Source organism: Catharus ustulatus, chromosome 33 (assembly GCF_009819885.2).
Source record: "Catharus ustulatus isolate bCatUst1 chromosome 33, bCatUst1.pri.v2, whole genome shotgun sequence".
Lineage (NCBI taxonomy): Eukaryota > Metazoa > Chordata > Aves > Passeriformes > Turdidae > Catharus > Catharus ustulatus.
The window spans coordinates 1613170-1639755 of record NC_046253.1 but is presented as its reverse complement, the minus strand read 5'-3'; the positions used below and the strand labels follow the sequence as shown (position 1 = coordinate 1639755).

Here is a 26586-nt window from a genome sequence, read left to right as displayed (position 1 = left end):
TTTTATTTATTTTTCTTTTTTATTTATTTTTATTTTTATGTTTTATTATTTATTATTATTTTTTATTTTTTAATTTTTATTTTTAGTTTTATTTTTAGTTTTATATCGGGAGGGGTCCCGCCCAAACCCCTCCCCCACCGTGCCTCAGTTTCCCCAATTTTTAATTTTTTTATTTTATTTTTTTTTATTTTATTATTTTTTTATTTTTCGTTTTTATTTTATTTTGGGCGGGGGGGGGGTCCCCTCAAACCCCTCCCCCCACCAAATTTTTATTTTATATTTTTTTATTTTTTATTTTTCATTTTTTTATTTTTTATTTTTTATTTTTTATTTTTATTTTTTATTTTTTTATTTTTTATTTTCCCCCGCCCCTCCCCCACCGTGCCTCAGTTTCCCCAATTTTATTTTTATTTTTTATTTTTTATTTTTATTTTTTATTTTTTATTTATTTTTATTTTTATTTTTTATTTTTTATTTTATCCCCCACCCCCCCCTTGACCCCTCCCCCCCCTAAATTTTTTATTTTATTTTTTCCCCCTCCCCCCGTGCCTCAGTTTCCCCAATTTTTTATTTTTTATTTATATTTTATATTTTGTATTTTGCATTTTATATTTTTTATTTTATTTATTTTATTTTAGGGTGCGTCCCGCCCTTCCCCCTCCCAAATTTTTTATTTTTATTTTCATTTTTATTTTTCCCCGTCCCTCCCCCACCGTGCCTCAGTTTCCCCAATTTTTCGTTTCTTATTTTTTACTTTTTATTTTTCAATTTTTATTTTTTATTTTTTAATTTTTTAAATTTATTTTTTATTTTTCATTTTTTATTTTTCGTTTTTCTTTTATTTTTTACTTTTTATTTTGCATTTTTCATTTTTTTATTTTTATTTTTATTTTTTATTTCGATTTTTTCCCCCGCTCCTCCCCCACCGTGCCTCAGTTTCCCCAATTTTGAATTTATTATTTTTTATATTTTATTTTTTATTCTTATCTTTTATTTATCTCAAATTTTTTATTTTTAATTTGTATTTTTTATTTTTATTTTTATTTTTTATTTTTATTTTTTTCCCCCGCCCCTCCCCACCGTGCCTCAGTTTCCCCAATTTTTAATTTATTATATTTTATATTTTTTTATTTATATTTTTATTTTAGTTTTTAATTTTTAAATTTTTATTTTTTATTTTGTATTTTTTGTTTTGTATTTTTTATTTTGTATTTTTTATTTTGATTTTTATTTCCCCCGCCCCTCCCCACCGTGCCTCAGTTTTCCCCAATTTTTAATTTAGTATTTTTTATATTTTATATTTTATATTTAATTTTTTACTTTTTCTTAATTTTTAATTTTTAATTTTTTATTTTTTTATTATTTTAATTTTTAATTTTTATTTTTTGCTTTTTAATTTGATTTTGATTTTTTTTTCCCCCGCCCCTCCCCCCACCCCCGCGCGTTTCTTTCCCACGGCGGGAAGGGGAAGTGGGGGAGGGGCGGCTCCAGTTGGGGGAACTGGGAGGGACTGGGAGGGACTGGGAGGGGGGGGGAGGGGATTTTGGGGGGGGGTCATGACGTCACACCCCCAAAAAATTTATGACGTCACAAATTTAATTGGGGCGAGATCAACAAATTTCTCACCCCTCCCCCCCCCCAATTTCTCCCCTCCCCCCCCCAATTTCACCCCTCCCCATTTCCACCCCTCCCCCCAGGGTTGATTTGGTTCGCGCTGGGCGCGCTCGGCCCCTCCCCCACCCCCGCGGCCGGTGAGAGGGGGAGGGGCGGGGGAGGGGCGGGGGAGGTTTGGGGTTTTGGGGGTTTTTTTTGGGGGGGAGGGGCGGATTTGGGGTTTTTGGGGGGGGGAAATGGGGGAAATTTGGGGTTATTGGGGGGAATTTTGGGGTTTTGGGGGGAGGTTTGGGGGAATATCTGGGGTTTGGGGGAGGAATATTTTGGTTTTTGGGGATATTTGGGGTTTTTTGGGGGGGATTTGGGGGTTTTGGGTTTTTTGGGGGTGGATGGGGAATTTGGGGCATTTGGGGTTTTTTGGGGAGGTTTCGGGGGAATATTTGGGGTTTTTGGGTAGAAATTGGGAGGATTTGGGGGTTCTGGGGAGAATATTTTGATTTTTGGGATGAATATTTGGGGGTTTGGGTGGAAATTCAGAGGATTTGGGGTTTTTTGGGGGGATTTTGGGTTTTGGGGGGGAGAATTTGAGGTTTTGGGGGTTTTTTTGGGGAGGGATGGGGGAAATTGGGGTTTTTTGGGTGGATTTGGGGTTTTTTGGGGGATTTGGAGGGAATATTTGGGGGTTTTTGGGTGGAAATTGGGAGGATTTGGGGGCTTTTGAGGGGATTTGGGGTTTTTTTGGGGGTGGATTTGGGTTTTTTGGGGCAGTTTGGGGAGGGTTTGGGGTTTTTGGGGGTTTTTGGGGGAATATTTGGGGTTTTGGGGTGGAAATTGGGAGGATTTGGGGTTTTGGGGAGGAATATTTTGATTTTTGGGGGGTTTTTGGGGTTTGGGGGGAATACTTGGGGGTTTTTGGGTGGAAATTGGGAGGATTTGGGGTTTTTTGGGGGGATTTTGGGTTTTTGGGTTTTGGGGGGAGAATATTTGGGGTTTTGGGGTGGATTTGGGGGTTTTTGGGAGGTTTTGGGATGGAAATTGGGAGGATTTGGGGTTTTTTGGGGGGGATTTGGGTTTTTTGGGGGAATATTTGGGGTTTTTGGGTTTTGGGGGGAGAATATTTGGGGTTTTGGGGTGGATTTTGGGGTTTTTTGGGGGTTTTGGGGTGGAAATTGGGAGGATTTGGGGTTTTGGGGAGGAATATTTTGGTTTTTTGGGGATATTTGGGGTTTTTTTTGGGGGTGGATGGGGGAATTTGGGGCATTTGGGGGTTTTTGGGGGAGGTTTCGGGGGAATATTTGGGGTTTTGGGGTGGAAATTGGGAGGATTTGGGATTTGGGGAAGGAATATTTTGAATTTTGGGGAAAATATTTGCGGTTTTTTGGGTGGAAATTAGGAGGATTTGGGGGTTTTTGGGGGGAGTTTGGGGTTTTTTGGGGGGGATTTGGGGTTTTTTTGAGGAGTTTGGGAGAATTTGGGGATTTTGGGGGGGAATATTTAGGGTTTGGGGGGGATGTTTGGGGGTTTTTGGGTGGAAATTGGGAGGATTTGGGGTTTTTTGGGGGAATATTTGGGGGTTTTTTTGGGGGGATTTTGGGGTTTTTGGGTTTTGGGGGGAGAATATTTGGGGTTTTGGGGTGGATTTGGGGGTTTTTTGGGGGGTTTTGGGGTGGAAATTGGGAGGATTTGGGATTTGGGGAAGGAATATTTTGAATTTTGGGAAAATATTTGCGTTTTTTTGGGTGGAAATTAGGAGGATTTGGGGGTTTTTGGGGGAGTTTGGGGTTTTTTGGGGGGAATTTGGGTTTTTTTGAGGAGTTTGGGAGAATTTGGGGATTTTGGGGGGGAATATTTAGGGTTTGGGGGGGGATATTTGGGGTTTTTGGTGGAAATTGGGGGGATTTGGGGTTTTTTGGGGACAGATTTGGGATTTTTGGGGTTTTTTTGGGAGGGTTGGGGGGGATTTGGGGTTATTTGGGGGAATATTTGGGGTTTTGGGGTGGAAATTGGGAGGATTTGGGGGTTTGGGGGGATTTGGGGTTTTTTTGGGGGGTGGATTTTGGGGTTTGGGGAGGAATATTTTGGTTTTTGGGGAGATTTGGCGTTTTTGGGGTGAATATTTGGGGTTTTTTGGGTGGAAATTGGGAGGATTTGGGGTTTTGGGGGATATTTGGGCGTTTTTTGGGGGGATATGGGTTTTGGGGGGGAATATTTGGGGTTTTGGGGTGGAAATTGGGAGGATTTTGGTTTTTTGGGAGGAATATTTGGGGTTTGGGGGGATTTGGGATTTTGGGGGGTTTTGAGGGGAGTTTTGGGGGTTTTTTGGGGGGATTTGGGGAAATTTGGGTTTTTTTGGGGTGGATTTTGGGGTTTTTTGGGGGGGTTTTGGGGTGGAAATTGGGAGGATTTGGGGTTTTGGGGAGGAATATTTTGGTTTTTTGGGGATATTTGGGGTTTTTTTGGGGGGGATTTGGGGTTTTTGGGTTTTTTTGGGGGGGTTAGAGGGGTTGATTTGAGGTTTTTGGTTGTTTTGGGGGGATATTTGGGGTTTTTGGGTGGAAATTCAGAGGATTTGGGGTTTTTTGGGGGGATTTTGGGTTTTGGGGGGAGAATTTGGAGGTTTTGGGGTTTTTTTGGGTGGGGGATGGGGGAAATTGGGGTTTTTTGGGTGGATTTGGGGTTTTTTGGGGGGATTTGGAGGGAATATTTGGGGGTTTTTGGGTGGAAATTGGGAGGATTTGGGGTTTTTGGGGAGTTTTGGGTTTTTTTTGGGGTGGATTTGGGGTTTTTTTGGGGCAGTTTGGGGAGGGTTTGGGGTTTTTGGGGGGTTTTGGGGGATATTTGGGATTTTGGGGTGGAAATTGGGAGGATTTGGGGTTTTTTTGGGAGGAATATTTGGGGTTTGGGGGGAGATTTGGGATTTTTTGGGGTTTTCTGGGGGGAATCTGGGTTTTTTGGGGGGAATATTCGGGTTTTTTAGGGGGGTTGGGGGTTATTTTGGGTGGATTTAGGGTTATTTTGGGGTCATTTTGGAGTGAATTTGAGGTGCAATTGGGTGTTATGTTTGGGTTATTTTGGGGTGAATTTGGGGTTATTTTGGGGGTAAACTTGGGGTTATTTTAGGGTGGATTTGGGGTTATTTTGGGTTATTTTGGGGATTATTTTTGGGGTTATTTAGGGTGAATTTGGGGTTATTTTAGGGTCATTTTGGTTTATTTTGGGTTTATTTGGTTTATTTTGGTGTCTGTGACCCCAGGGAGCCCCGGGTGCCTCCCCCTGAACTCCACCCACTGCCGCTGCCCCCCCGGGTACGAGGGACCCCCCTGGCACCGGGACCGGCACTGGGACAGGCTCTGCGAGGGTAACTGGGAGCACTGGGAGGGACTGGGAGAGCCTCTGCGAGGGTAACTGGGAGCACTGGGAGGGACTGGGAATGGGGTAATGGGAACTGGGAGAGCCTCTGCGAGGGTAACTGGGAGCACTGGGAGGGACTGGGAGAGCCTCTGCGAGGGTAACTGGGAGCACTGGGAGGGACTGGGAGAGCCTCTGCGAGGGTAACTGGGAGCACTGGGAGGGACTGGGAGAGCCTCTGCGAGGGTAACTGGGAGCACTGGGAGGGACTGGGATAGACTGGGAGGGACTGGGAATGGGATAATGGGAACTGGGAGGGACTGGGAGGGAACTGGGAGGGACTGGGAATGGGATAGTGGGAACTGGGAGGGACTGGGAGAGGATTGGGGGGTCTGGGATGGACTGGGAATGGACTGGGATGGACTGGGAATGGGATAGTGAGAACTGGAAGGGACTGGGAGGGGTTTGGGGTAAACTGGGAGTAACTGGGAATGGGACTGAGGGGACTGGGAGGGAACTGGGAATGGGATAATGGGAACTGGGATGGACTGGGAATGGGGTAATGGGAACTGGGGGGCACTGGGAGGGAACTGGGAGGGGTTTGGGGGAATGGGGAGGGGACTGGGATGGACTGGGAGGGAAATGGGAGGGACTGGGAGGCACTGGGAATGGGATAGTGGGAACTGGGAGGGACTGGGAATGGGATAGTGGGAACTGGGATGGACTGGGAGCACTTTGGGAGGGACTGGGAGGGACTGGGATGGACTGGGAGGAAAATGGGGGGAACTGAGATGGACTGGGAATGGGGTAATGGGAACTGGGAGGGACTGGGAGGGGATTGGGGGGAACTGGGATGGACTGGGAATGGGGTAATGGGAACTGGGGGGCACTGGGAGGGAACTGGGAGGGGTTTGGGGAACGGGGAGGGAACTGGGATGGACTGGGAGGGAAATGGGAGGGACTGGGAGGCACTGGGAATGGAATAGTGGGAACTGGGAGGGACTGGGAATGGGATAGTGGGAACTGGGAGGGACTGGGAGGAACTGGGATGGAACTGGGAGGAAAATGGGGGGGACTGGGATGGACTGGGAATGGAATAATGGGAACTGGGAGGGAAATGGGAGGGGTTTGGGGAGAACTGGGAGCCACTGGGAGGGAAATCGGGGGGACTGGGAGGGACTGGGAATGGGATAGTGAGAACTGGGAGGGACTGGGAGGGGTTTGGGGTAAACTGGGAGTAACTGGGAATGGGACTGAGGGGACTGGGAGGGAACTGGGAATGGGATAATGGGAACTGGGAGGGACTGGGATGAACTGGGAGGGACTGAGAGAAAACTGGGAGCGACTGGGATTGGGATACTGAGAACTGGGAGGGACTGGGATGGGCTGGGAATGGGATAATGGGAACTGGGAGGAACTGGGAATGGACTGGGAGGGACTGGGATGGGATTGGGATGGGACCAGGGTGAACTGGGATGGACTGGGATGAACTGGGGGGGGTCAGTGCTGAACTTTGGGGTCTCCCCTCCCCCCCCAGACATCAACGAGTGTGTGGGGGAGGGGCCCCCGCCCTGCCCCCCCTCCCAGAGCTGCAACAACACCGAGGGGAGCTTCAGGTGTGAGTGCAACCGGGGCTACCGGCCCGGGACCCCCAAAAACCGGGATAGGACCCCAAAAACCGGGATGGGAACCCCGGAAATGGATCCGGGACCCCCAAAAACGGCACCAGGACCCCCAAAAACGGCACCAGGACCCCTGAAAATGGAACCAGGATCCCCGAAAATGGGATCAAGACCCTCGGAAATGGGACCAGGACCCCCGAAAATGGGACTGGCTCCCTCGAAAATGGGGCTGGGAGCCCCAGAAATGGAACCAGGACCCCTGGAAACGGGGATGGGACCCCCAAAAACGGCACCAGGACCCCTGAAAATGGAACTGGGACCCTCGAAAATGGATCTGGGACCCCTGAAAGTGGATCTGGGACCCCCGGAAATGGCACCGAGCCCTCACTTTATTGTGAAGGTCAGAGACCCCTCCCCAAAACCCAAAAATTCCCCCCAAAGAAACCCCAAACCCCCAAAATCCCCCAAAGAAACCCCAAAATTCACCCCAAAAAAACCCCAAAATCCCCCCAGGAAACCCCAAATTCCCATCCCAGTCCCTCCCAGTTCCCTTTATCCTGTTCCCAGTCCATCCTAGTCTGTCCCAGTTCCCTCCCAGTCCCTCCCAGTCCCTCCCAGTTCCTCCCAGTTCCCCCCCAATCCATCCCAGTCCATCCCAGTCCATTCCCAGTGCTCCCCAGTTTCCCCCAATCCCCTCCCAGTTCCCATTATCCCATTCCCAGTCCCTCCCAGTCCCTCCCAGTCCCTCCCAGTTCCCATTATCCCATTCCCAGTCCATCCCAGCCCCTCCCAGTTCCCCCCCAGTCCATCCCAGTCCATCCCAGTCCCATCCCAGTCCCTCCCAGTCCATCCCAGTTCCCATTATCCCACTCCCAGTCCATCCCAGTCCCTCCCAGTCCATCCCAGTTCCCCTCCCCCATCCCTCCAAAGCCCCTCCCACTCCCATCCCGGGGCTGGGGGCTCTCCCCAATTTTTGGGGTGAATTTTCCCCAATCTTGGGGGGAATTTTCCCAATTTTTGGGGTGGGTTCTCTGCAGTTTTGGGGGGGGGGGGATTTTCCCAAATTTTGTGGGGTGTTCTCCCCATTTGTGGGGTGGATTCTCCCCAATTTTTTGGGATTCTCCTCATTTATGGGGTGCTCTCCCCAATTTTTTGGGATGTTCGCCCCAATTTTCCAGGATTCTCCCAATATTTTGGGGTCTCTCCCCAATATTTTGGGTTTTTCTCCCCAATTTTGGGGACCTCTCCCCAGTTTTTTGGACTCTCCCCATTTTTGGGTTGGATTCTCCCCAGTTTTTTGAGGTCTCTTCCCAGTTTTTGGGGTTGTTTCTCCCAATTTTGGGGGTGGATTCTCCCCAATTTTTTTGATTCTCCCCAATTTTGGGGTTTTTCTCCCCAATTTTTGGGGTATTCTCCCTAATTTTTTGGGATTCTCCCCAATATTTTTGGGATTCTCCTCATTTTTTGGGTTTTTCTCTCCAATTTTGGGGTGGATTCTCCCAATTTTGGGGTGGATTCTCCCAATATTTTGGGTATTCTCCCCAATTTTTGGGTGCTCTCCCCATTTTGGGGTTATTCTCCCAAATTTTTTGGGATTCTCCCCATTTTTTGGGGTGCTCTCCCTATTTTTTGGGTATTCTCCTCATCTTTGGGGTATTTCTCCCCAATTTTGGGTTTTTTTCTTCCCATTTTTGGGGTGTTTCTCCCCAATATTTTGGGATTTCTCCCCATTTCTTGGGTGTTTCTCCCCAATTTTTGGGGGATTCTCCCCAATATTTTAGGATGCTCTCCCAAATTTTTTGGGATTCTCTCCAATTTGTGGGATATTCTCCCCCTTTTTTGGGTGGTTTCTCCCTAATATTTTGGGGTGGATTCTCCCCAATTTTGGGGTTTTTCTCCCAATTTTTGGGTGGATTCTCCCATTTTTGGGGTTTTTCTCCCCAATTTTGGTTTTTCTCCCCAATTTTTGGGTTTTTCCCCCCAATTCCGTGTCCTGACCCCTCCCCTCCCCCCAGACGTGGACGAGTGCTCCGAGGTGGGGGAGGGGCTCTGTGGGGGGGGCTCCGTTTGCCTCAACACCCCCGGGAGCTTCGAGTGCCACTGTCCCCCCCCCGGGAGGGGCCCCCCGGGACCGGGGGGGTGTCCAGGTGAGAGAGACCCCCCAAAATAACCCAAAATAACCCAAAATAACCCAAAATCGACCCAAAAATCCCCATAAAAATCACCACAAAAATCCCTGTTAAAATGGCCCCAAAAATCCCCAAAATCACCCCAAAAATCTCAAAAATTGCCCTCAAAAATTCCCTTGGGACCCCCCCCAAAAAAAACCCAAAAAACCCCAAAAAAACCCCAAAAATCCCCACAAAAAATTGTCCCAAAAATCCCCATAAAAATCACCCAAAAAATAAAAGTAATCTCCCAAAAATCAGCCCCAAAATCCCCAAATTCAACCCCAAATCCTGCCCCAAAAAACCAAAAAACCCAAAAATCACCCCAAAAATCCCCACTGAAATCATCACAAAAATCCTCACAGAAATCACCCCAAAAATAAATTTAAAAACCAAAAAATTCAGCCCAAAATCCCCTTGGGACCCCCAGGCTCAGAGGGGTGTCCAGGTGAGACACTCCCCCAAAATAACCCAAAATAACCCAAAATAACCCAAAAATCCCCATAAAAATCACCACAAAAATCACCACAGAAATCGCCCAAAAATCCCCAAAATCGCCTCAAAAATCCCAAAAATTCCCCCCAAAAAAACCCAAAAAACCCAAAAATGAACCCAAAAATCCCCACTGATATCCCCATAAAAATTGCCCCAAAAATCTCAAAAATTTCCCCAAAAATCCCCTTGGGACCCCCCCAAAAATCCCAAAATCAACCCAAAAATCCCCATAAAAATCACCACAAAAATCACCGCAGAAATCGCCCAAAAATCCCAAAAATCACCCCAAAAATCTCAAAAATTCCCCCCAAAAATTCCTCCCAAAAATTCCCTTGGGAGCCCCCCCAAAAAACACCAAAAAACCCAAAATCAACCCAAAAATCCCCATAAAAATCACCCCAAAAATCTCAAAAATTCACCCCAAAATCCCCTTGGGACCCCCGGGCTCAGAGGGGTGTCCAGGTGAGAGACCCCCCAAAAAAACCCAAAAAAACCCAAAATCAACCCAAAACCCCCCATAAAAATCATCACAAAAATCCCTGTTAAAATGGCCCCAAAAATCAAAAAAATCGCCCCAAAAATCCCAAAAATTCCCCCCAAAAATCCCCTTGGGACCCCCCCCCAAAAAAACCCAAAATCAACCCAAAATCTCCACAGAAATCACCCCAAAAATCGCCACAAAAACCTGGAAAAATATCCCAAAAAATTCAGCCCCAAAACCCCAAAAAGTCACCCCAAAAAGTGCCAAAAATTGCCCCAAAAATTACCCGGAAAAATCCCAAAAATTCAGCCCAAAAATCCCAAAAATCCCCAAATCCCCAAAATTCTTCCCCTGGGACACCGACCCCACCCTTGGACCCCCAAAATTTCTCCTGGGGACCCCAAAATCACGGAATTTCCCAAATTCTCCCAAATTTTTCCAAAATTTTCCTCAAATTCCCCAAAATTTTCCTTAAATTGCCCCCAAATTTTCCACAAATTCCCCCAAATTTTCCCAAAATTTTCCAAAATTTTCCCAAAATTTCCCAAAATTCCTCAAATTCCCCCAAATTCTCCCCAAATTCCCCAAATTCTCCCAGATTTTCCCCAAATTTTACCCAAATTCCCCAAAAATTCCTCCAAAATTCCCCAAAAATTCCTCCAAAATTCCCCAAAAATTCCTCCAAAATTCCCCAAATTTCCCCAAATTTTTCCAAAATTTTCCCAAAATTCCCTCAAAATTCTCCAAATTTTCCCAATTTTTCCCCAAATTTTTCCCAATTTCCCCGAAAATCCCCCAAATTCCCCCAAATTTTCCCCAAAATTCCCTAAATTTTCCCCAAATTTCCCCAAATTCCTCCAAATTCCCCAAAAATTTCCCCAAATTCCCCAGAATTCCCTCAAATTTTCCCAAAATTTTCGCAAAAGTCCCCCAAAATTCCCCAAATTTTGCTCAAATTCCCCCAAATTCCCCAAATTCTCCCAGATTTTCCCCACATTTTACCCAAATTCCCCCCAAATTCCTGAATTTTTCCCCAAATTCCCCCAAAAGTTCCCAAAATTTTCCCAAAATTCCCCCAAATTTTCCCCAAATGTTCCAAAAAATTTCTCCAAATTTCCCCAAATTTCCCAAAATTTTCCCCAAAATTCCCCAAAATTCCCCAAATTTCCCCAAATTTTCCCCAAAATTCCCCAAATTCCACCAAAATTCCCCCCAAAATTCCCCAAAATTTCCCAAATTGGGGGCGGTTTTGGCCACGCCCCCTCTGTGGCCCCGCCCCCTCTGTGGCCACGCCCCCTCTGACCACGCCCCCTCTGACCACGCCCCTACCCCAGCGGTGCCGGTGCCCCCCGAAATCTGCGGCGAGGAGCAGGTGAGGGGGGGGACCCCGAAATTGGGGGATTTGGGACCCCTGAATTTGGGGAGTGGGACCCTGAAATTTGGGTAGGGGGGATGCCAAAATTTGGGATTGGGGGACCCCCAAATTCGGGGAGGGGGAGTCTGAAATTTGGGGGTGGGGACCCTGAAATCTGGGATTTAGGGACCCCAAAATTTGGAGAGGGGGGACCCTAAAATTCTGGATTTGGGGATCCCAAAATTTGGGGAGGGGGGAGTCCAAAATTTGAGGAGGGGGACCCCGAATTTGGGATTGAGGACCCCAAATTTGGGGAGGGGGGACCCCAAAATCTGGGGAGGGATTTGAGGAAATTTCCTGGGGAGGAAATTTGAGGAGGGGGGGACCCAAAATTTGGGGAGGGGGACCCTGAAATTTGGGGAGGGGGGACCCAAAATTTGGGCAGGGGGGCTCCAAAATCTGGAATTAGGGACCTCAAAATTTGGGGAGGGGGGAGTCCAATATTTGGGTTGAGGGTCCCCAGAATTTGGGATTTGGGACCCCAAATTTGAGGAGGGGGACCTCGAAGTTTGGGGAGGGGGAGTCTGAAATTTGGGGAAGGGGGACCCCAAAATCTGGGATTGGGGAACCCCAAAATTTGGGATTTGGGACCCCAAAATTTGGGGAGGGGATCCCGAAATTTGGGGAGGGGGGAGTCCAGACTTTGGGATTGGGGACCTTAAAATCTGGGGAGGGGGACCCCGAATTTGGGGAGGGGGAACCCGAAATTTGGGGAGGGGAGACCCCCAAATTTGGAGTTGGGACCCTGAAATTTGGGATTTGGGACCCCAAAAATCTGAGATTGGGGACCCCAAAATTTGGGGAGGGGGGACCCCAAAATTCTGGAATTGGGGACCTCAAAATTTGGGGATGGAGACCCCAAATTTTGGGGGAGGTCCCCAGGATTTTGGGGGGGGTCCCCAGGATTTTTGGGGGGTCCCCGTGACCCCTCCCCTCCCCCCCAGGGCTGTGATTTGGGGCAGACCCTGACCCGGATTGCCGAGGAATTGAGGGGGGGGCGCGACCCCCCGAGCGTCATCCAGGTCTGGGGGGTCCTGGGGGGTCCTGGGGGGAATTTAGGGGGTCCTGGGTAAATTTTGGGGGGTCCTGGGGCGATTTTGGGGGGTCCTGAGTGGTCGTGGGGGGTTTTTGGGGTGATTTTGGGGGGTCCTGGGGGAATTTTGGGGGGTCCTGGGTGGGTTTGGGGCAATTTTGGGGAGTCCTGAGGAGATTTTGGGGGTTCCCAGGGAGGTTTTGGTTGGATTTGGGGAGATTTTGGGGGGTCCTGGGGGAGATTTGGGGGAATTTTGGGGGGTCCTGGGTGAATTTTTGGGTCATTTTGGGCAGTTTTTGGAATAATTTTGGGATATTTTTGGGGTTATTTTGGTGTTTTGGGGTCTCTGGTTTTGGTGTTTTTGGGATCTCTGATTTTGGGGTCTCTGATTTTGGGGTTTTTGGGTCTCTGATTTTGGGGTTTTTGGGGTCTCTGATTTTGGGGTTTTTGGGGTCTCTGATTTTGGGGTCCCCCCCAGGAGCTGCTGCCCGTGCTGGGGGTGGGCTGAGTGAATTTTGGGGCGGTTTTTAGGATATTTTTGGGATGTTTTTGGGTGATTTGGGATTATTTTGGGTTGATTTTGGGGTGATTTTGGTGGTTTTTGGTGTCCCCAGGAGCTGCTGGCCGTGCTGAGTGAATTTTGGGGCAGATTTTAGGATATTTTTGGGATGATTTTGGGGTGATTTTGGTGGTTTTTGGGATATTTTTGGATATTTTTGGCATGATTTTGGATATTTTTGGGTATTTTTGGTCCCCAGGAGCTGCTGGCCGACGCTGGTTGCATTTTGGGGCAGATTTTAGGATATTTTTGGGGTGATTTTGGGTGATTTGGGATTATTTTGGGTTGATTTTGGGGTGATTTTGGTGGCTTTTGGTGTCCCCAGGAGCTACTGGCCGTGCTGAGTGAATTTTGGGGCAGGTTTTAGGGTATTTTTGGGATGATTTTGGGGTGATTTTGGATATTTTTTTGATATTTTTGGGTATTTTTGGCGTGATTTTGGATATTTTTGGATATTTTGGTGTCCCCAGGAGCTACTGGTCTCCGTTGAAGCCGCCCTGGGGGGTCCCTGGGTGAATTTTGGGGCAGATTTTAGGATATTTTTGGGGTGATTTAGGACATTTTTGGGGTGAATTTTAGATAATTTTGGATATTTTTTGGTCCCCAGGAGCTGCTGGCCGTGCTCGAGGCCGCTCTGGGGGGTCCCTGGTGAATTTTGGGGTGAATTTTGGATAATTTTGGATATTTTGGTGTCCCCAGGGGCTGCTGGTCTCTGTTGAATCCGCCCTGGGGGGTCCCTGGGTGAATTTTGGGGTGAATTTGAGATAATTTTGTCATTTTTGGTGTCCCCAGGAGTTGCTGACCACACTCGAATCCGCCCTGGGGGGTCCGTGGGTGAATTTTGGGGTGAATTTGGGATAATTTTGGATATTTTGGTGTCCCCAGGAGCTGCTGGTCTCTGTTGAATCCTCCCTGGGGGGTCCCTGGCTCTCTCTGGCCGCCCCCGAGCGGCTCCGGCGCCTCCCGGCCCTGCTGGCGGCCACCGAGGGGCTGGCGAGGGCGGCGGGGGCACGGCTGGCCAGGGGGGACGGCACTGTCACCAACGGCTCCTGGGCCAGCTCACCTGGGACAGGTAACCCTGAGTGTCACCTGTGTGTGATCAATGTCACCTGTGTGTCCCCACCGAGGGGCTGGCGAGGGCGGCGGGGGCACGGCTGGCCAAGGGTGACAGCAGTGTCACCAACGGCACCTGGGCCACCTCACCTGGGACAGGTAACCCTGAGTGTGTGATCAGTGTCACCTGTGTGTCATCTGTGTGTCATTAATGTCACCTGTGTCACCTCCTGTGTGTCATTAATGTCATCTGGCACCAATGGCACCTGGGCCAGCTCACCTGGGACAGGTAAGTGACACACCTGAGTGTCACCTGAGTGTCATTAATGTCATCTGTGTCACCTGTGTGTGTCACCTGTGTGTCATTAATGTCACCTGTGTGTGCCACCAATGGCAACTGGGCAACCTCACCTGGGACAGGTGAGTGTGACACACCTGAGTGTCACCTGTGTGTGATCAAGTCACCTGTGTGTCATCTGTGTGTCATTAATGTCACCTGTGTCACCTGTGTGTCATTAATGTCATCTGCCACCAATGGCACCTGGGCCAGCTCAGCTGGGACAGGTAAGTGACACACCTGTGTGTCATCTGTGTGTCATCTGTGTGTCCTTAATGTCACTTGTGTCACCTATGTGTCACCTGTGTCATCTGCGTCACCTGTGTGTGTCATTAATGCCACCCGTGTGTCACCAATGGCACCTGGGCCACTTCTCCACGGTCAGGTAACCCTGAGTGTCACCTGTGTCACCTCAGTGTCACCTGTGTCCCCTCCTGTCCCCTCTGTCCCCTCCCGTGTCCCCTGTGTCCCCTCCTGTCCCCTGTGTCCCCTCCTGTCCCCACAAACCCCTGGACCCGTCCCGTCCCCTCCCCCCTCCCGCAGTGCCACCCCTCCCCCGCCACTTCCTGTCCCCTCCTGTCACTTCCGGCCACTTCCTGTCCCCTCCCTGCCAGCTTTTGTCACCTCTGCCACCGCTGCCACCCTCCCCCCCCCCCCGTCCCCTTTGGTGTCCCCAAACCGCGGGGTGGCACCGCCCTGTGTCCCCAAGGGTGGCACTGACACTGTCCCCAAGGGTGGCACTGTCACTGTCCTTAACCCGGGGGTGGCACTGTCCCCAAGGGTGGCACTGTCACTGTCCCCAGACTGGGAGTGGCACTGTCCCCAACTCGAGGATGGCGCTGCCCTGTGTCCCCGGGGGTGGCACTGTCCCTGTCCCCAAGGGTGGCACTGTCACTGTCCCCAAGGGTGGCACTGTCACTGTCCCCAGCTCTGTCCCTGTCCTCAGGGTGGCACAGGAGGTGACACTGTGTCATTGTCCTTGTCCCCAGTTCTGTCCCTGTTCCCAGGGGTGGCACTGTCACTGTCCCCATCCTGTCACTGTCCTTGGGGGTGACACTGTCACTGTCCCTAAACCGCAGGGTGGCACTGCCCTGTGTCCCCAAGGGTGGCACTGTCACTGTCCTCAGCTCTGTCACTGTCCCCAACCCGGGGATGGCACAAAGAGGTGGCACTGTCCCCATCCTGTCACTGTCCTTGGCACTGGCACTGTCACTGTCCCCATCCTGTCACTGACACTGTCCCCAGCCCGAGGATGGCACTGTCCGTGTCCCCAGGTGTCACACACAGGTGACACTATGTCCTTGTCACTGTCCCCAGCTCTGTCCCTGGCTGTGTCCCTGTCCCCAGGTGACACACAGGTGACACTGTGTCATTGTCACTGTCCCAAGCTCTGTCCCTGTACCCAGGGTGACACAGGAGGTGACACTGTGTCACTGTCATTGTCCCCTTGTCCCCAGCTCTGTCCCTGGCCATGTCCCGGGGTCCCCACGGTGACACAGGGGGTGACACTGTGTCATTGTCCCCAGCTCTGTCCCTGGCCGTGTCCCGAGGTCCCCAGGGTGACACACAGGTGACACTGTGTCACTGCCATTGTGCTTGTCCCCAACTCTGTCCCTGACTGTGTCCTGGGGTGCCCAGGATGGCACAGGGGGTGACACTGTGTCATTGTCACTGTCATTGTCCCCAGCCCTGTCACTGTCCCCAGTGTGACACACAGGTGACACTGTGTCATTGTCCCTGTCCCCAGCCCTGTCACTGTCCCCAGGGTGACACACACAGGTGACACTGTGTCCTTGTCCCCAGCTCTGTCCCTGTCCCCAGGTGACACACAGGTGACACTGTGTCCTTGTCCCCAGCCCTGTCACTGTCCCCAGGGTGACACACAGGTGACACTGTGTCCTTGTCCCCAACCCTGTCACTGTCCCCAGGGTGACACACAGGTGACACTGTGTCCTTGTCCCCAGCTCTGTCCCTGTCCCCAGGTGACACACAGGTGACACTGTGTCCTTGTCCCCAGCTCTGTCCCTGGCCGTGTCCCTGTCCCCAGGGTGACACACAGGTGACACTGTGTCCTTGTCCCCAGCTCTGTCCCTGTCCCCAGGTGACACACACAGGTGACACTGTGTCCTTGTCCCCAGCTCTGTCCCTGGCCGTGTCCCGAGGTCCCCTCCCCTCCCCGGTGACTTTGGGGGTCCCTGAGGTGACGCTCGAGGTCCCTCCCGAGATGGCCCTGGACCAGGACAGCGGTACGGGGGGCAGGGGACACTGGGGGGACACTGGGGACATTGGGGGGACATTGAGGTAATTTTGGGGGCAATTTCAGGGGATTTTGGGGTAAATTTGGGGGTAAATTTTGGCTTAAATTCGGGCTAAATTTGGGTTACCGTAATTTCACGACTACAAGCCGCACCCTTTGGACTAAAATTTTCCCCCTGAGACCGGAAGTGCGCCTTATATGGGCAAAGTTTGGGAATTTACCAACCCCGGAAGTGCGCCTTATAGTCCGGTGTGTCCTTATATGGGCAAAGTTTGGGAATTTACCAACCCCGGAAGTGTGCGTTATAGTTCGGTGTGTCCTTATATGGGCAAAGTTTGGGAATTTACCAACCCCGGAAGTGTGCGTTATAGCCCGGTGTGTCCTTATATGGGCAAAGTTTGGGAATTTACCAACCCCGGAAGTGTGCGTTATAGTCCGGTGCGCCTTATCTGATGGACAAAGTAGCAAAATTCGCCAAACCGGAAGTGGCAATGGGGGGACGGCGCCGCGGGAGCACCGAGTCGTGAGGAGGGGGTGGGAGTGGGCGGCAGCAGCCAGCGGGAGCCGCGCGCGTGTCACCGTCCGCACAACCTGAGCGGGGTCGTGATGGTTCGTTCGACCGCGGGGTGCAAAGGACAACAGAAAGAGACCAAGGTTTTGTTTAGCAGCAAGCAGCAAAGCAGTTTATTGAGGGTTAACAATTCGGTTTTGGGGTAATGGTGAGGAGGAGAGGGATAAAAGGTGACGAAGTACAGAGAGAGAGACAGAGAGAATACGGGGAGTAGCTACCAACAGATGGGACATCCTCGGATCATCCGGCGATGTCTTCCATCCGTGGGGAGAAAGAAATCTCCAAGGTTTCTACTGAGAGTGATAATTTTATAGCGCATTTCCAGGCGAGGGTCGAAAGGTGGGGAGATTTATGGACCACATTGAGTGAGGCCTGTTGATTCAGCTGCAGAAAGTGCGGTTCAGCCTGCACCTGCTGGGGCACAGAGCACCGTGACAGTTCAGCACAAAACCAAACCCAGTCCGTCAGAACATCCGCCCTGGCGAGGCTCAGCGGCTCCAGCCTGGAACGAGTGGTGGGGGTCTCAGGATCTCAGGGTCTCAGGGTCTCAGGATCTCAGGATCTCAGGGTCTCAGGATCTCAGGGTCTCAGGGTCTCAGGATCTCAGGGTCTCAGGGTCTCAGGGTCTCAGGATCTCAGGATCTCAGGGTCTCAGGGTCTCAGGATCTCAGGGTCTCAGGATCTCAGGATCTCAGGGTCTCAGGATCTCAGGATCTCAGGATCTCAGGGTCTCAGGATCTCAGGGTCTCAGGATCTCAGGATCTCAGGATCTCAGGGTCTCAGGATCTCATGGTCTCAGGATCTCAGAGTCTCAGGATCTCAGGGTCTCAGGATCTCAGGGTCTCAAGATCTCAGGGTCTCAGGGTCTCAGGATCTCAGGGTCTCAGGATCTCAGGGTCTCAGGATCTCAGAGTCTCAGGATCTCAGGGTCTCAGGGTCTCAGGATCTCAGGGTCTCAGGGTCTCAGGGTCTCAGGGTCTCAGTCTCTGACGATGATTGTGAGGCAGATCAGGCAATCTTCGGACTGACCCTTACACGGCCGCAGCAGGCAGGAGCCGCGAGGGGAGGGAGGGAGCTGCTGCTGGCCCCGGCCCAGGCGAAACAAGAAGCTGGGTGATGCCACCCTGGCCTGGGCACGGGTGGAACGAGAACCCGGGCAGCACCAATCCGGCCTGGGCATGGGGGAAACGAGAACCTGGACGGCCCTGGCCCGGGTGTGGGGGGAACAAGAACCCGGGCGGTGCCACCCCCAGCCTGGGCACGGGGGGAACGAGAAGTGCGAACCCGCAACAGCCCCGAGCAGAACCCGCCCGGCAGCGGCATCAGAGCAGCACCGGCGCGGCCCGGGCGGCCACAGGAAAGCGGCAACGGCGCCGGTGTGGCGCCGGGGAAGCGGGGAGAAACGGCACCACCAGCGGGTGGAAACCGGGACACAGCGTGACTGTGGGGAGCCGGGAGCCGTGAGCTGTGCCAGGGGGAGCTGTAAGCGGTGCCAGGGGGAGCCGGGAGCGGTGCCGGGGGAGCTGTGAGCGGTGCCAGGGGGAGCCGTGAGCTGTGCCAGGGGGAGCCGGGAGCCAGGAGCGGTGCCAGGGGGAGCCGTGAGCGGTGCCAGGGGGAGCCGTGAGCGGTGCCAGGGGGAGCCGTGAGCGGTGCCAGGGGGAGCCGTGAGCTGTGCCAGGGGAGCCGGGAGCCTGGAGCTGTGCCAGCCGGCGCCAGGGCCCGCTGGGGCTGCGTTTAAAGGCTGCACCAATCCGTGAAAAATGTTTCCAAATTGAGCACCTGCCATAAACTCCACGATGGCGGCTTTCCGTTACTAATTCGTTACTAATCCGTTACTAATCCATTACTAATTCCTTACTAATTTGTTATTAATCCATTACTAATTCGTTATTAATCCATTACTAATTCGTTACTAATCCGTTACTAATCTGTTACAAATTCATTACTAATTTGTTACTAATTCATTACTAATCCGTTACTAATTCGTTACTAATTCATTACTAATTCGTTAGTAATTCATTACTAATGCATTACTAATTCATTACTAATTCGCTACTAATTCATTACTAGTTCATTACTAATTCGTTACTAATCCGTTACTAATCTGTTACTAATTCATTACTAATCCGTTACTAATTCGTTACTAATTCATTACTAATCTGTTACTAATCCGTTACTAATTCATTACTAATTCGTTACTAATTCATTACTAATTCGTTACTAATCCGTTACTAATTCATTACTACTTCGCTACTAATCCATTACAAATTCATTACTAATTTGTTACTAATTCATTACTAATCGGTTACTAATTCGTTACTAATTCGTTACTAATTCGTTACTAATTCATTGCTAATCCGTTACTAATTAATTACTAATTCATTGCTAATTCGTTACTAATCCGTTACTAATCCGTTACTAATTCGTTACTAATTCGTTAGTTTGTTGTGCTCCTCGCTGTAAAAAAAAAAAGTGCGCCTTAAAGTCCGGTGCGCCTCGTGTGATCGACAAAGTTGGGAAATTTGCCGACTCCCGGGGGGTGCGAGTTATGGTCGTGAAATTATTGTAAATTTGGGGTCGTTTTGGGGTCATTTCAGGGGATTTTGGGTTCATTTTGGGTTTAAATTTGGGTAATTTTGGGTTAATTTTGTTCTCATTCTCTCATTTTCCCCCAGGTCTCTCCCTGGTGGCCCTGGGGGGGATTTTGGGTTTAATTTGGGTTAAATTTGGGTTTAATTTTGGGCTAATTTCAGGGGATTTTGGGTTAATTTCGGGTAAATTAGTGTTTAATTTGGGGTTCATTTTGGATTTAATGTCACTAATTTTGATTTATTTTCTGTCTCACCCCCCAGGCCTGTCCCTGGTGACCCTGGGGGGGATTTTGGGTTTAATTTTGGGTAATTTCAGCGGCTTTTGGGATAAATTTGGATTTAATTTTGGGGTAATATATGGGTAAATTTGTGTTTAATTTTGGTTTAAATTTCACTAATTTTGGGTATATTTTTTTCTCACCCCCCCAGGCCTGTCCCTCGTGGCCCTGGGGGGGATATGAGGATAAATTTGGGTTTAATTTTGGGCTAATTTCAGGGGATTTTGGGGTCATTTTGAGTTTAATTTTGGATTAATTTTGAGTTAATTTTAATTTCACTAATTTTGATTTATTTTCTCTCTCCCTTGCCAGGCCTGTCCCTGGTGGCCCTGGGGGGGGATTTTGGGTTTAATTTTGGATTAATTTTGAGTTAATTTGAGGTCATTTTGGGCTAATTTCAGTGGATTTTGGGTTAAATTTGTGTTTAATTTTGGATTAATTTTGAGTTAATTTTGGATTTAATGTCACTAATTTTGATTTATTTTCTCTCTCCCCCCCCAGGCCTGTCCCTGGTGGCCCTGGGGGGGATATGGGGATAAATTTGGGTTTAATTTTGGGCTAATTTCAGGGCATTTTGGGGTCATTTTGAGTTTAATTTTGGATTAATTTTGAGTTAATTTTAATTTTAATTTCACTAATTTTGATTTATTTTCTCTCTCCCCTGCCAGGCCTGTCCCTGGTGGCTCTGGGGAAGCTTTTGGGTTAATTTTGGGTTTAATTTTTAGTTAATTTCAGTGGATTTTGGGTTAATTTTGGGTTTAATTTTGGGCTAATTTCAGGGCATTTTGGGGTCATTTTAGGTTAAATTTTGGGTTAATTTTGGTTTAATTTTAATTTTAATGTCACTAATTTTGATTTATTTTCTCTCCCCCCCCAGGCCTGTCCCTGGTGGCCCTGGGGGAGATTTTGGGTTTAATTTGGGTTTAATTTTGGGTAAATTTGAGGTCATTTTGGGCTAATTTCAGGGCATTTTGGGTTAAATTTGTGTTTAATTTTGGTTTAATTTTAATTTTAATTTCACTAATTTTGATTTATTTTCTCTCCCCCCCCCAGGCCTGTCCCTGGTGGCCCTGCTGACCCTCGGGACCCTCCCCCCTCTCCTCCAGGGGGGTCCCCCCGTGCTCTGGGGGGGTTGGGGGTCCCTGCCCCGCCCCCCCCGCCGGGGCCGCGCCTTCCCCTCCCAGCGGCTCCTGTCGCCCGTGGCCACCGCGCTGCTGGCCCGGGGGGGGGAGGGGCGGGGGGAGGGGCTCGGGGGGGGGGAGGGGGCCCGGAGCCCCCCCCGGGACAGCCCCGAGGTCACACTGAGGTTCCGGCACCCGGCACCGGTCAGGGGGGGACAAAAACGGGGGGGGGGGGAGAAAATGGGGAGGGGGGGATGGGAATGGGGGTGGGGACCCTAAAATGGGGATGGGGGGGACAAAAAATGGGGTGGGGAGATGGGAATTGGGGAGGGGGGGACCCTAAAATGGGGAGGGGGGATGGGAATGGGGGAGAGGGGATGGGAATGGGATGGGGACCCCAAGTTGGGGATGGGGGGATGGGAATTGGGGTCAGGGACCCTAAAATGGGGAGGGGGACCCCAAAATGGGGTGGGAGGGACAAAAAATGGGGTGGGGGGATGGGAATTGGGGAGGGGGGGATGGAAATTGGGGAAGGGGACCCCAAAATGGGGAGAGGGGGATGGGAATTGGGGAGGGGGGGACAAAAATCGGGGTGGGGTGGATGGGAATTGGGGTTAGAGACCCTAAAATGGGGAGGGGGATCCCCAAAATGGGGATGGGGGGGATGGGAATGGGGGAGGGGGGAGCAAAAAGTGGGGTGGGGGGATGGGAATGGGATGGGGACCCCAAATTGGGGATGGGAGGGGATGGGAATTGGGGAGGGGGGGGACAAAAAATGGGGAGGGGGGGATGGGAATTAGAGTTAGGGGACCCCAAATTGGGGAGGGGGACCTCAAAATGGGGTGGGGGGATGGGAATTGGGTTAGGGACCCTAAAATGGGGAGGGGGACCCTGAAATTGGGGAAGAGGGGTACAAAAAATGGGGTGTGGGGGATGGGAATGGGATTAGGGACCCTAAAATGGGATGGGGGGGATGGGAATGAGATGGGGGGGACAAAAAAATGGGGTGGGGGAGGATGGGAATTGGGGGGGGGGCACAAAATTGGGGAGGGGGATGGGAATTGGGGAGGGGGGGATGGGAATGGGATGGGGACCCCAAATTGGGGGGGGGAGGACAAAAAATGGGATGTGGGGGGAAGGGAATTGGGGTTAGGGACCCCAAAATTGGGGAGGGGGGGGTCGGAATGGGGGAGAGGGGATGGGAAGGGGATGGGGACCCCAAATTGGGGAGGGGAATTGGGGTTCAGGGACCCTAAAATGGGGAGGGAGTCCCCAAAAACGGGACCCCAAGGTGGGGCAGAGGGGACTCTAAAAAGGGGAAGGGGACTGGGGGAGGGGTTGGGGACCCCAAATTGGGATTTTTGGGACCCCCAGGACCCCAAATTTGGATTTTTGGGACCCCCCTGACCCCTCTTTTTCCCCCCCAGGACCCCAAATTGGGGGGCAGGGTCGTCTGTGCCTTCTGGAACCCGGGGAGGGGGCGCTGGGACACCAGGGGGTGTCGGGAGGTGCCCCCCAAAAACGGGGACCCCAAAATCAGGGACCCCGAAATCCCCCCCGGCACCATCTGCGCCTGCAACCACCTGACCAGCTTTGCTGTGCTACTGGCCTTCAACGAGATCCAGGTGCCCAAAAACAGCCAAAAAATACCCCAAAATCACCCCAAAAATATCCCCAAAATGTCCTGAAAATATCCTGAAAATATCCCCAAAATATCCTGAAAGTATCCTGAAAATGTCCTGAAAATATCACCAAAATATCCTCAAAATATCCTGAAAAAATCCCCAAAATAACCCCAAAAATTCATAAAATTCACCCCAAAATCCCCAGAGAGCTTCGCTGTGTTTCTGCCTTCAACGAGATCCAGGTGCCCCAAAAATGTCCTAAATCACCCCAAAAATATCCTCAAAATATCCTGAAAATGTCCTGAAAAAATCCTGAAAATGTCCCCAAAACATCTCCAAAAATCCTGGAAATATCCTGAAAATATCCACAAAATAACCCCAAAAATATCCCAAAAATGTCCCCAAAATGTCCTGAAAATGTCCTGGAAATATCTCCAAAAAACAGCCCCAAATCACCCCAAAAATATCCCAAAATATCCTTAAAATGTCCCCAAAATATCCTGAATTTATCCTAAAAATGTCATCAAAATATCCCCAAAAACTGCCCCAAAATCCCCAGGGGAGCTTTGCTGTGCTGCTGCCTTCAACGAGATCCAGGTGCCCAAAAAATATCCTGAATCACCCCAAAAATAATACCCAAAATGTCCTGAAAATGTTCTGGAAATATCCCCAAATATCCTGGAAATATCCTGAAAATATCCACAAAATCACCCCAAAAAAATATCACAAAAATGTCCCCAAAATGTCCTGAAAATATCCTGAAAATATCCTAAAAAGCACCCCAAAAATATCCCAAAAATATCATAAAAATATCCCAAAAGTGTCCTGGAAATATCCTGAAAATATCCCAAAAATATCCCCACAATGTCCCCAAAATATGCCCAAAATATCCTGAGAATGTCCTGAAAATATCCCAAAAATATCCTGAATTTTTCCTGAAAAATATCCTAAAAATCACCCCAAAAATATCCCAAAAATGTCCCCAAAATGTCCTGGAAATGTCCTGAAAATATCCCCAAAAACTGCCCCAAAATCACCCCAAAAATATCCCAAAATATACAGTAATTTCACGACTATAAGGCGCACCCTTTTGACTAAAATTTTCCCCTGAGACCGGAAGTGCGCCTTATATGGGCAAAGTTTGGGAATTTACCAACCCCGGAAGTGCCTTAGAGTCCGGTGTGTCCTTATATGGACAAAGTTTGGGAATTTACCAACCCCGGAAGTGCGCCTTATATTCCGGTGTGTCCTTATATGGGCAAAGTTTGGGAATTTACCAACCCCGGAAGTGTGCGTTATAGCCCGGTGTGTCCTTATATGGGCAAAGTTTGGGAATTTACCAACCCCGGAAGTGCCTTATAGTCCGGTGTGTCCTTATATGGGCAAAGTTTGGGAATTTACCAACCCCGGAAGTGTGCGTTATAGTCTGGTGTCCTTATATGGGCAAAGTTTGGGAATTTACCAACCCCGGAAGTGTGCGTTATAGTCCGGTGTGTCCTTATATGGGCAAAGTTTGGGAATTTACCAACCCCGGAAGTGCCTTATAGTCCGGTGTGTCCTTATATGGACAAAGTTTGGGAATTTACCAACCCCGGAAGTGTGCGTTATAGTCTGGTGTCCTTATATGGGCAAAGTTTGGGAATTTACCAACCCCGGAAGTGTGCGTTATAGTGCGGTGTGTCCTTATATGGGCAAAGTTTGGGAATTTGCCAACCCCGGAAGTGCCTTAGAGTCCGGTGTGTCCTTATATGGGCAAAGTTTGGGAATTTACCAACCCCGGAAGTGCCTTATAGTCCGGTGTCCTTATATGGGCAAAGTTTGGGAATTTGCCAACCCCGGAAGTGCGCCTTATAGTCCGGTGTGTCCTTATATGGGCAAAGTTTGGGAATTTACCAACCCCGGAAGTGTGCGTTATAGCCCGGTGTGTCCTTATATGGGCAAAGTTTGGGAATTTACCAACCCCGGAAGTGCGCCTTATAGTCCAGTGCGCCTTATGGTCGTGAAATTACTGTACTTAAAATGTCCCCAAAATATCCTGAATTTATCCTGAAAATGTCCCAAAAATATCCCCAAAATACAAAAAATACCCCAAAAAATCCCCCAAAAATTCCCCAAAATTCCCCAAAATACCCCAAAAATACCCCCAAAAATCCCCCAAAATACAAAAAACCACTCCAACAATAACCAAAAAAAACGCATAATACACCAAAAATAGCCCCAAAAATCCCCTTAAAATCCAAAAAAAATACCCCCAAAATTCCCCAAAAATGCCCCAAAATACCCCCAAAATATTCCAAAAATAACAAAAAAAACCAAACCAAAACAAAATACACCAAAAATTCCCGGAAAATACCCCAAAAATAGCCCAAAAATTCCCCAAAAAATACCCCCAAAATTCCCCAAAATACCCCAAAAATAACCAGAAGAAAAACCCCAAAATACACCCAAAATACCCCAAAAAATCCCCCAAAATACAAAAAAAATACCCCAAAAATACCCTAAAATTGTCCCAAAACCCCCCAAAAACTCCCCAAAATTTCCAGGGGTGGCCCTGGGCGTGTCCGTGGTGGCCCTAGGGTGGCCTTGGTGGCCCTGAGGTGTCCCTGATGTCACTCAGTGTCCCCTGTCCCCCCCAGGACCACTGGCTGCTGGACCTGGTGACCCAGGTGGCCCTGGGGGTGTCAATGGCGTCCCTGGTGGCCCTGGGGTGTCCCTGGTGGCCCTGGGGTGTCTCTGGTGGCCCTGGGGTGTCCCTGGTGTCACTCAGTGTCCCCTCTTCCCCCAGGACCACTGGTTGCTGGACCTGGTGACGCAGGTGGCCCTGGGCATGTCACTGGTGGCCCTGGGGTGGCCCTGGTGGCCCTGATGGCCCAGGAGTGGCTCTGGTGGCCCTGGAGCATCTCTAGTGTCCCTGGTGTCACTCAGTGTCCCCTCTCCCCACCAGGACCACTGGCTGCTGGACCTGGTGACGCAGGTGGCCCTGGGCGTGTCCGTGGTGGCCCTGGTGGCCCTAGGGTGTCACAGGTGACCCTGGTGGCCCTGATGGCCCAGGAGTGTCTCTGGTGGCCCTGGGGGTGTCACTAGTGGCCCTGCTGGCCCTGGTGTCACTCAGTGTCCCTGTCCCTGTCCCCAGGACCACTGGCTGCTGGACCTGGTGACACTGGTGGCCCTGGGGGTGTCCGTGGTGGCCCTGGGGTGTCACAGGTGACCCTGGTAGCCCTGATGGCCCAGGAGTGACTCTGGTGGCCCTGGGGTGTCCCTGGTGTCACTCAGTGTCCCCTCTCCCCGCCAGGACTACTGACTGGTGGCCCTGGTGGCCCTGGGAGTGTCCATGGTGGCCCTGGGAGTGTCACTGGTGGCCCTGGGGGTGTCCGTGGTGGCCCTGGGAGTGTCACTGGTGTCCGTGGTGACTCTGGTAGCCCAGGAGTGTCACTGTTGTCCCTGGTGTCACTCAGTGTCCCCTCTCCCCCCAGGACCACTGGCTGCTGGACCTGGTGACGCAGGTGGCCCTGGGCGTGTCCGTGGTGGCCCTGGGGTGTCACTGGTGGCCCTGATGGCCTTGGGGGTGTCACTGGTGACTCTGGTGGCCCTGGGGTGTCTGTGGTGGCCCTGGGGTGTCCCTGGTGTCACTCAGTGTCCCTGTCCCCAGGACCACTGGCTGCTGGACCTGGTGACGCAGGTGGCCCTGGGCGTGTCAGTGGTGGCCCTGGGGTGTCACTGGTGACCCTGATGGCCCTGGGAGTGACTCTGGTGGCCCTGGGCGTGTCCCTGGTGACCCTGGGGTGTCCCTGGTGTCACTCAGTGTCCCCTGTCCCCCCAGGACCACTGGCTGCTGGACCTGGTGACACAGGTGGCCCTGGGCGTGTCCGTGGTGGCCCTGGTGGCCTCGGCCGCCACCTTCGCGCTGTGCCGGGCTCTGACGGAGCCGCGCCGGACGCTGCAGCTGCACCTGAGCCTGACCCTGCTGGGCGGCAACCTGGGCTTCCTGCTGGGGATCGATGGTGGCCACCACCCGGTAA

The 26586-nt window shown here is 50.6% G+C and overlaps 1 protein-coding gene across 1 annotated transcript in view; it reads left to right on the top strand.

The window, feature by feature from the left end:
* Positions 1 to 25595, top strand: part of LOC117009466 (collagen alpha-1(III) chain-like) — a 29325-nt gene extending 3730 nt beyond the window's left edge. Inside the window, exons 3-17 of the mRNA XM_033083696.1 lie at positions 1698 to 1751; positions 4868 to 4951; positions 5059 to 5079; positions 6500 to 6578; positions 6713 to 6984; positions 8600 to 8731; positions 11063 to 11100; positions 12087 to 12164; positions 13620 to 13806; positions 16263 to 16370; positions 20875 to 21055; positions 22390 to 22567; positions 25204 to 25263; positions 25353 to 25403; positions 25512 to 25595. Coding sequence (XP_032939587.1) covers positions 1698 to 1751; positions 4868 to 4951; positions 5059 to 5079; positions 6500 to 6578; positions 6713 to 6984; positions 8600 to 8731; positions 11063 to 11100; positions 12087 to 12164; positions 13620 to 13806; positions 16263 to 16370; positions 20875 to 21055; positions 22390 to 22567; positions 25204 to 25263; positions 25353 to 25403; positions 25512 to 25595 — 1607 coding nt within the window. The remainder of the gene's footprint in view (positions 1 to 1697; positions 1752 to 4867; positions 4952 to 5058; positions 5080 to 6499; positions 6579 to 6712; positions 6985 to 8599; positions 8732 to 11062; positions 11101 to 12086; positions 12165 to 13619; positions 13807 to 16262; positions 16371 to 20874; positions 21056 to 22389; positions 22568 to 25203; positions 25264 to 25352; positions 25404 to 25511) is intronic.
* Positions 25596 to 26586: the final 991 nt, after the last annotated feature.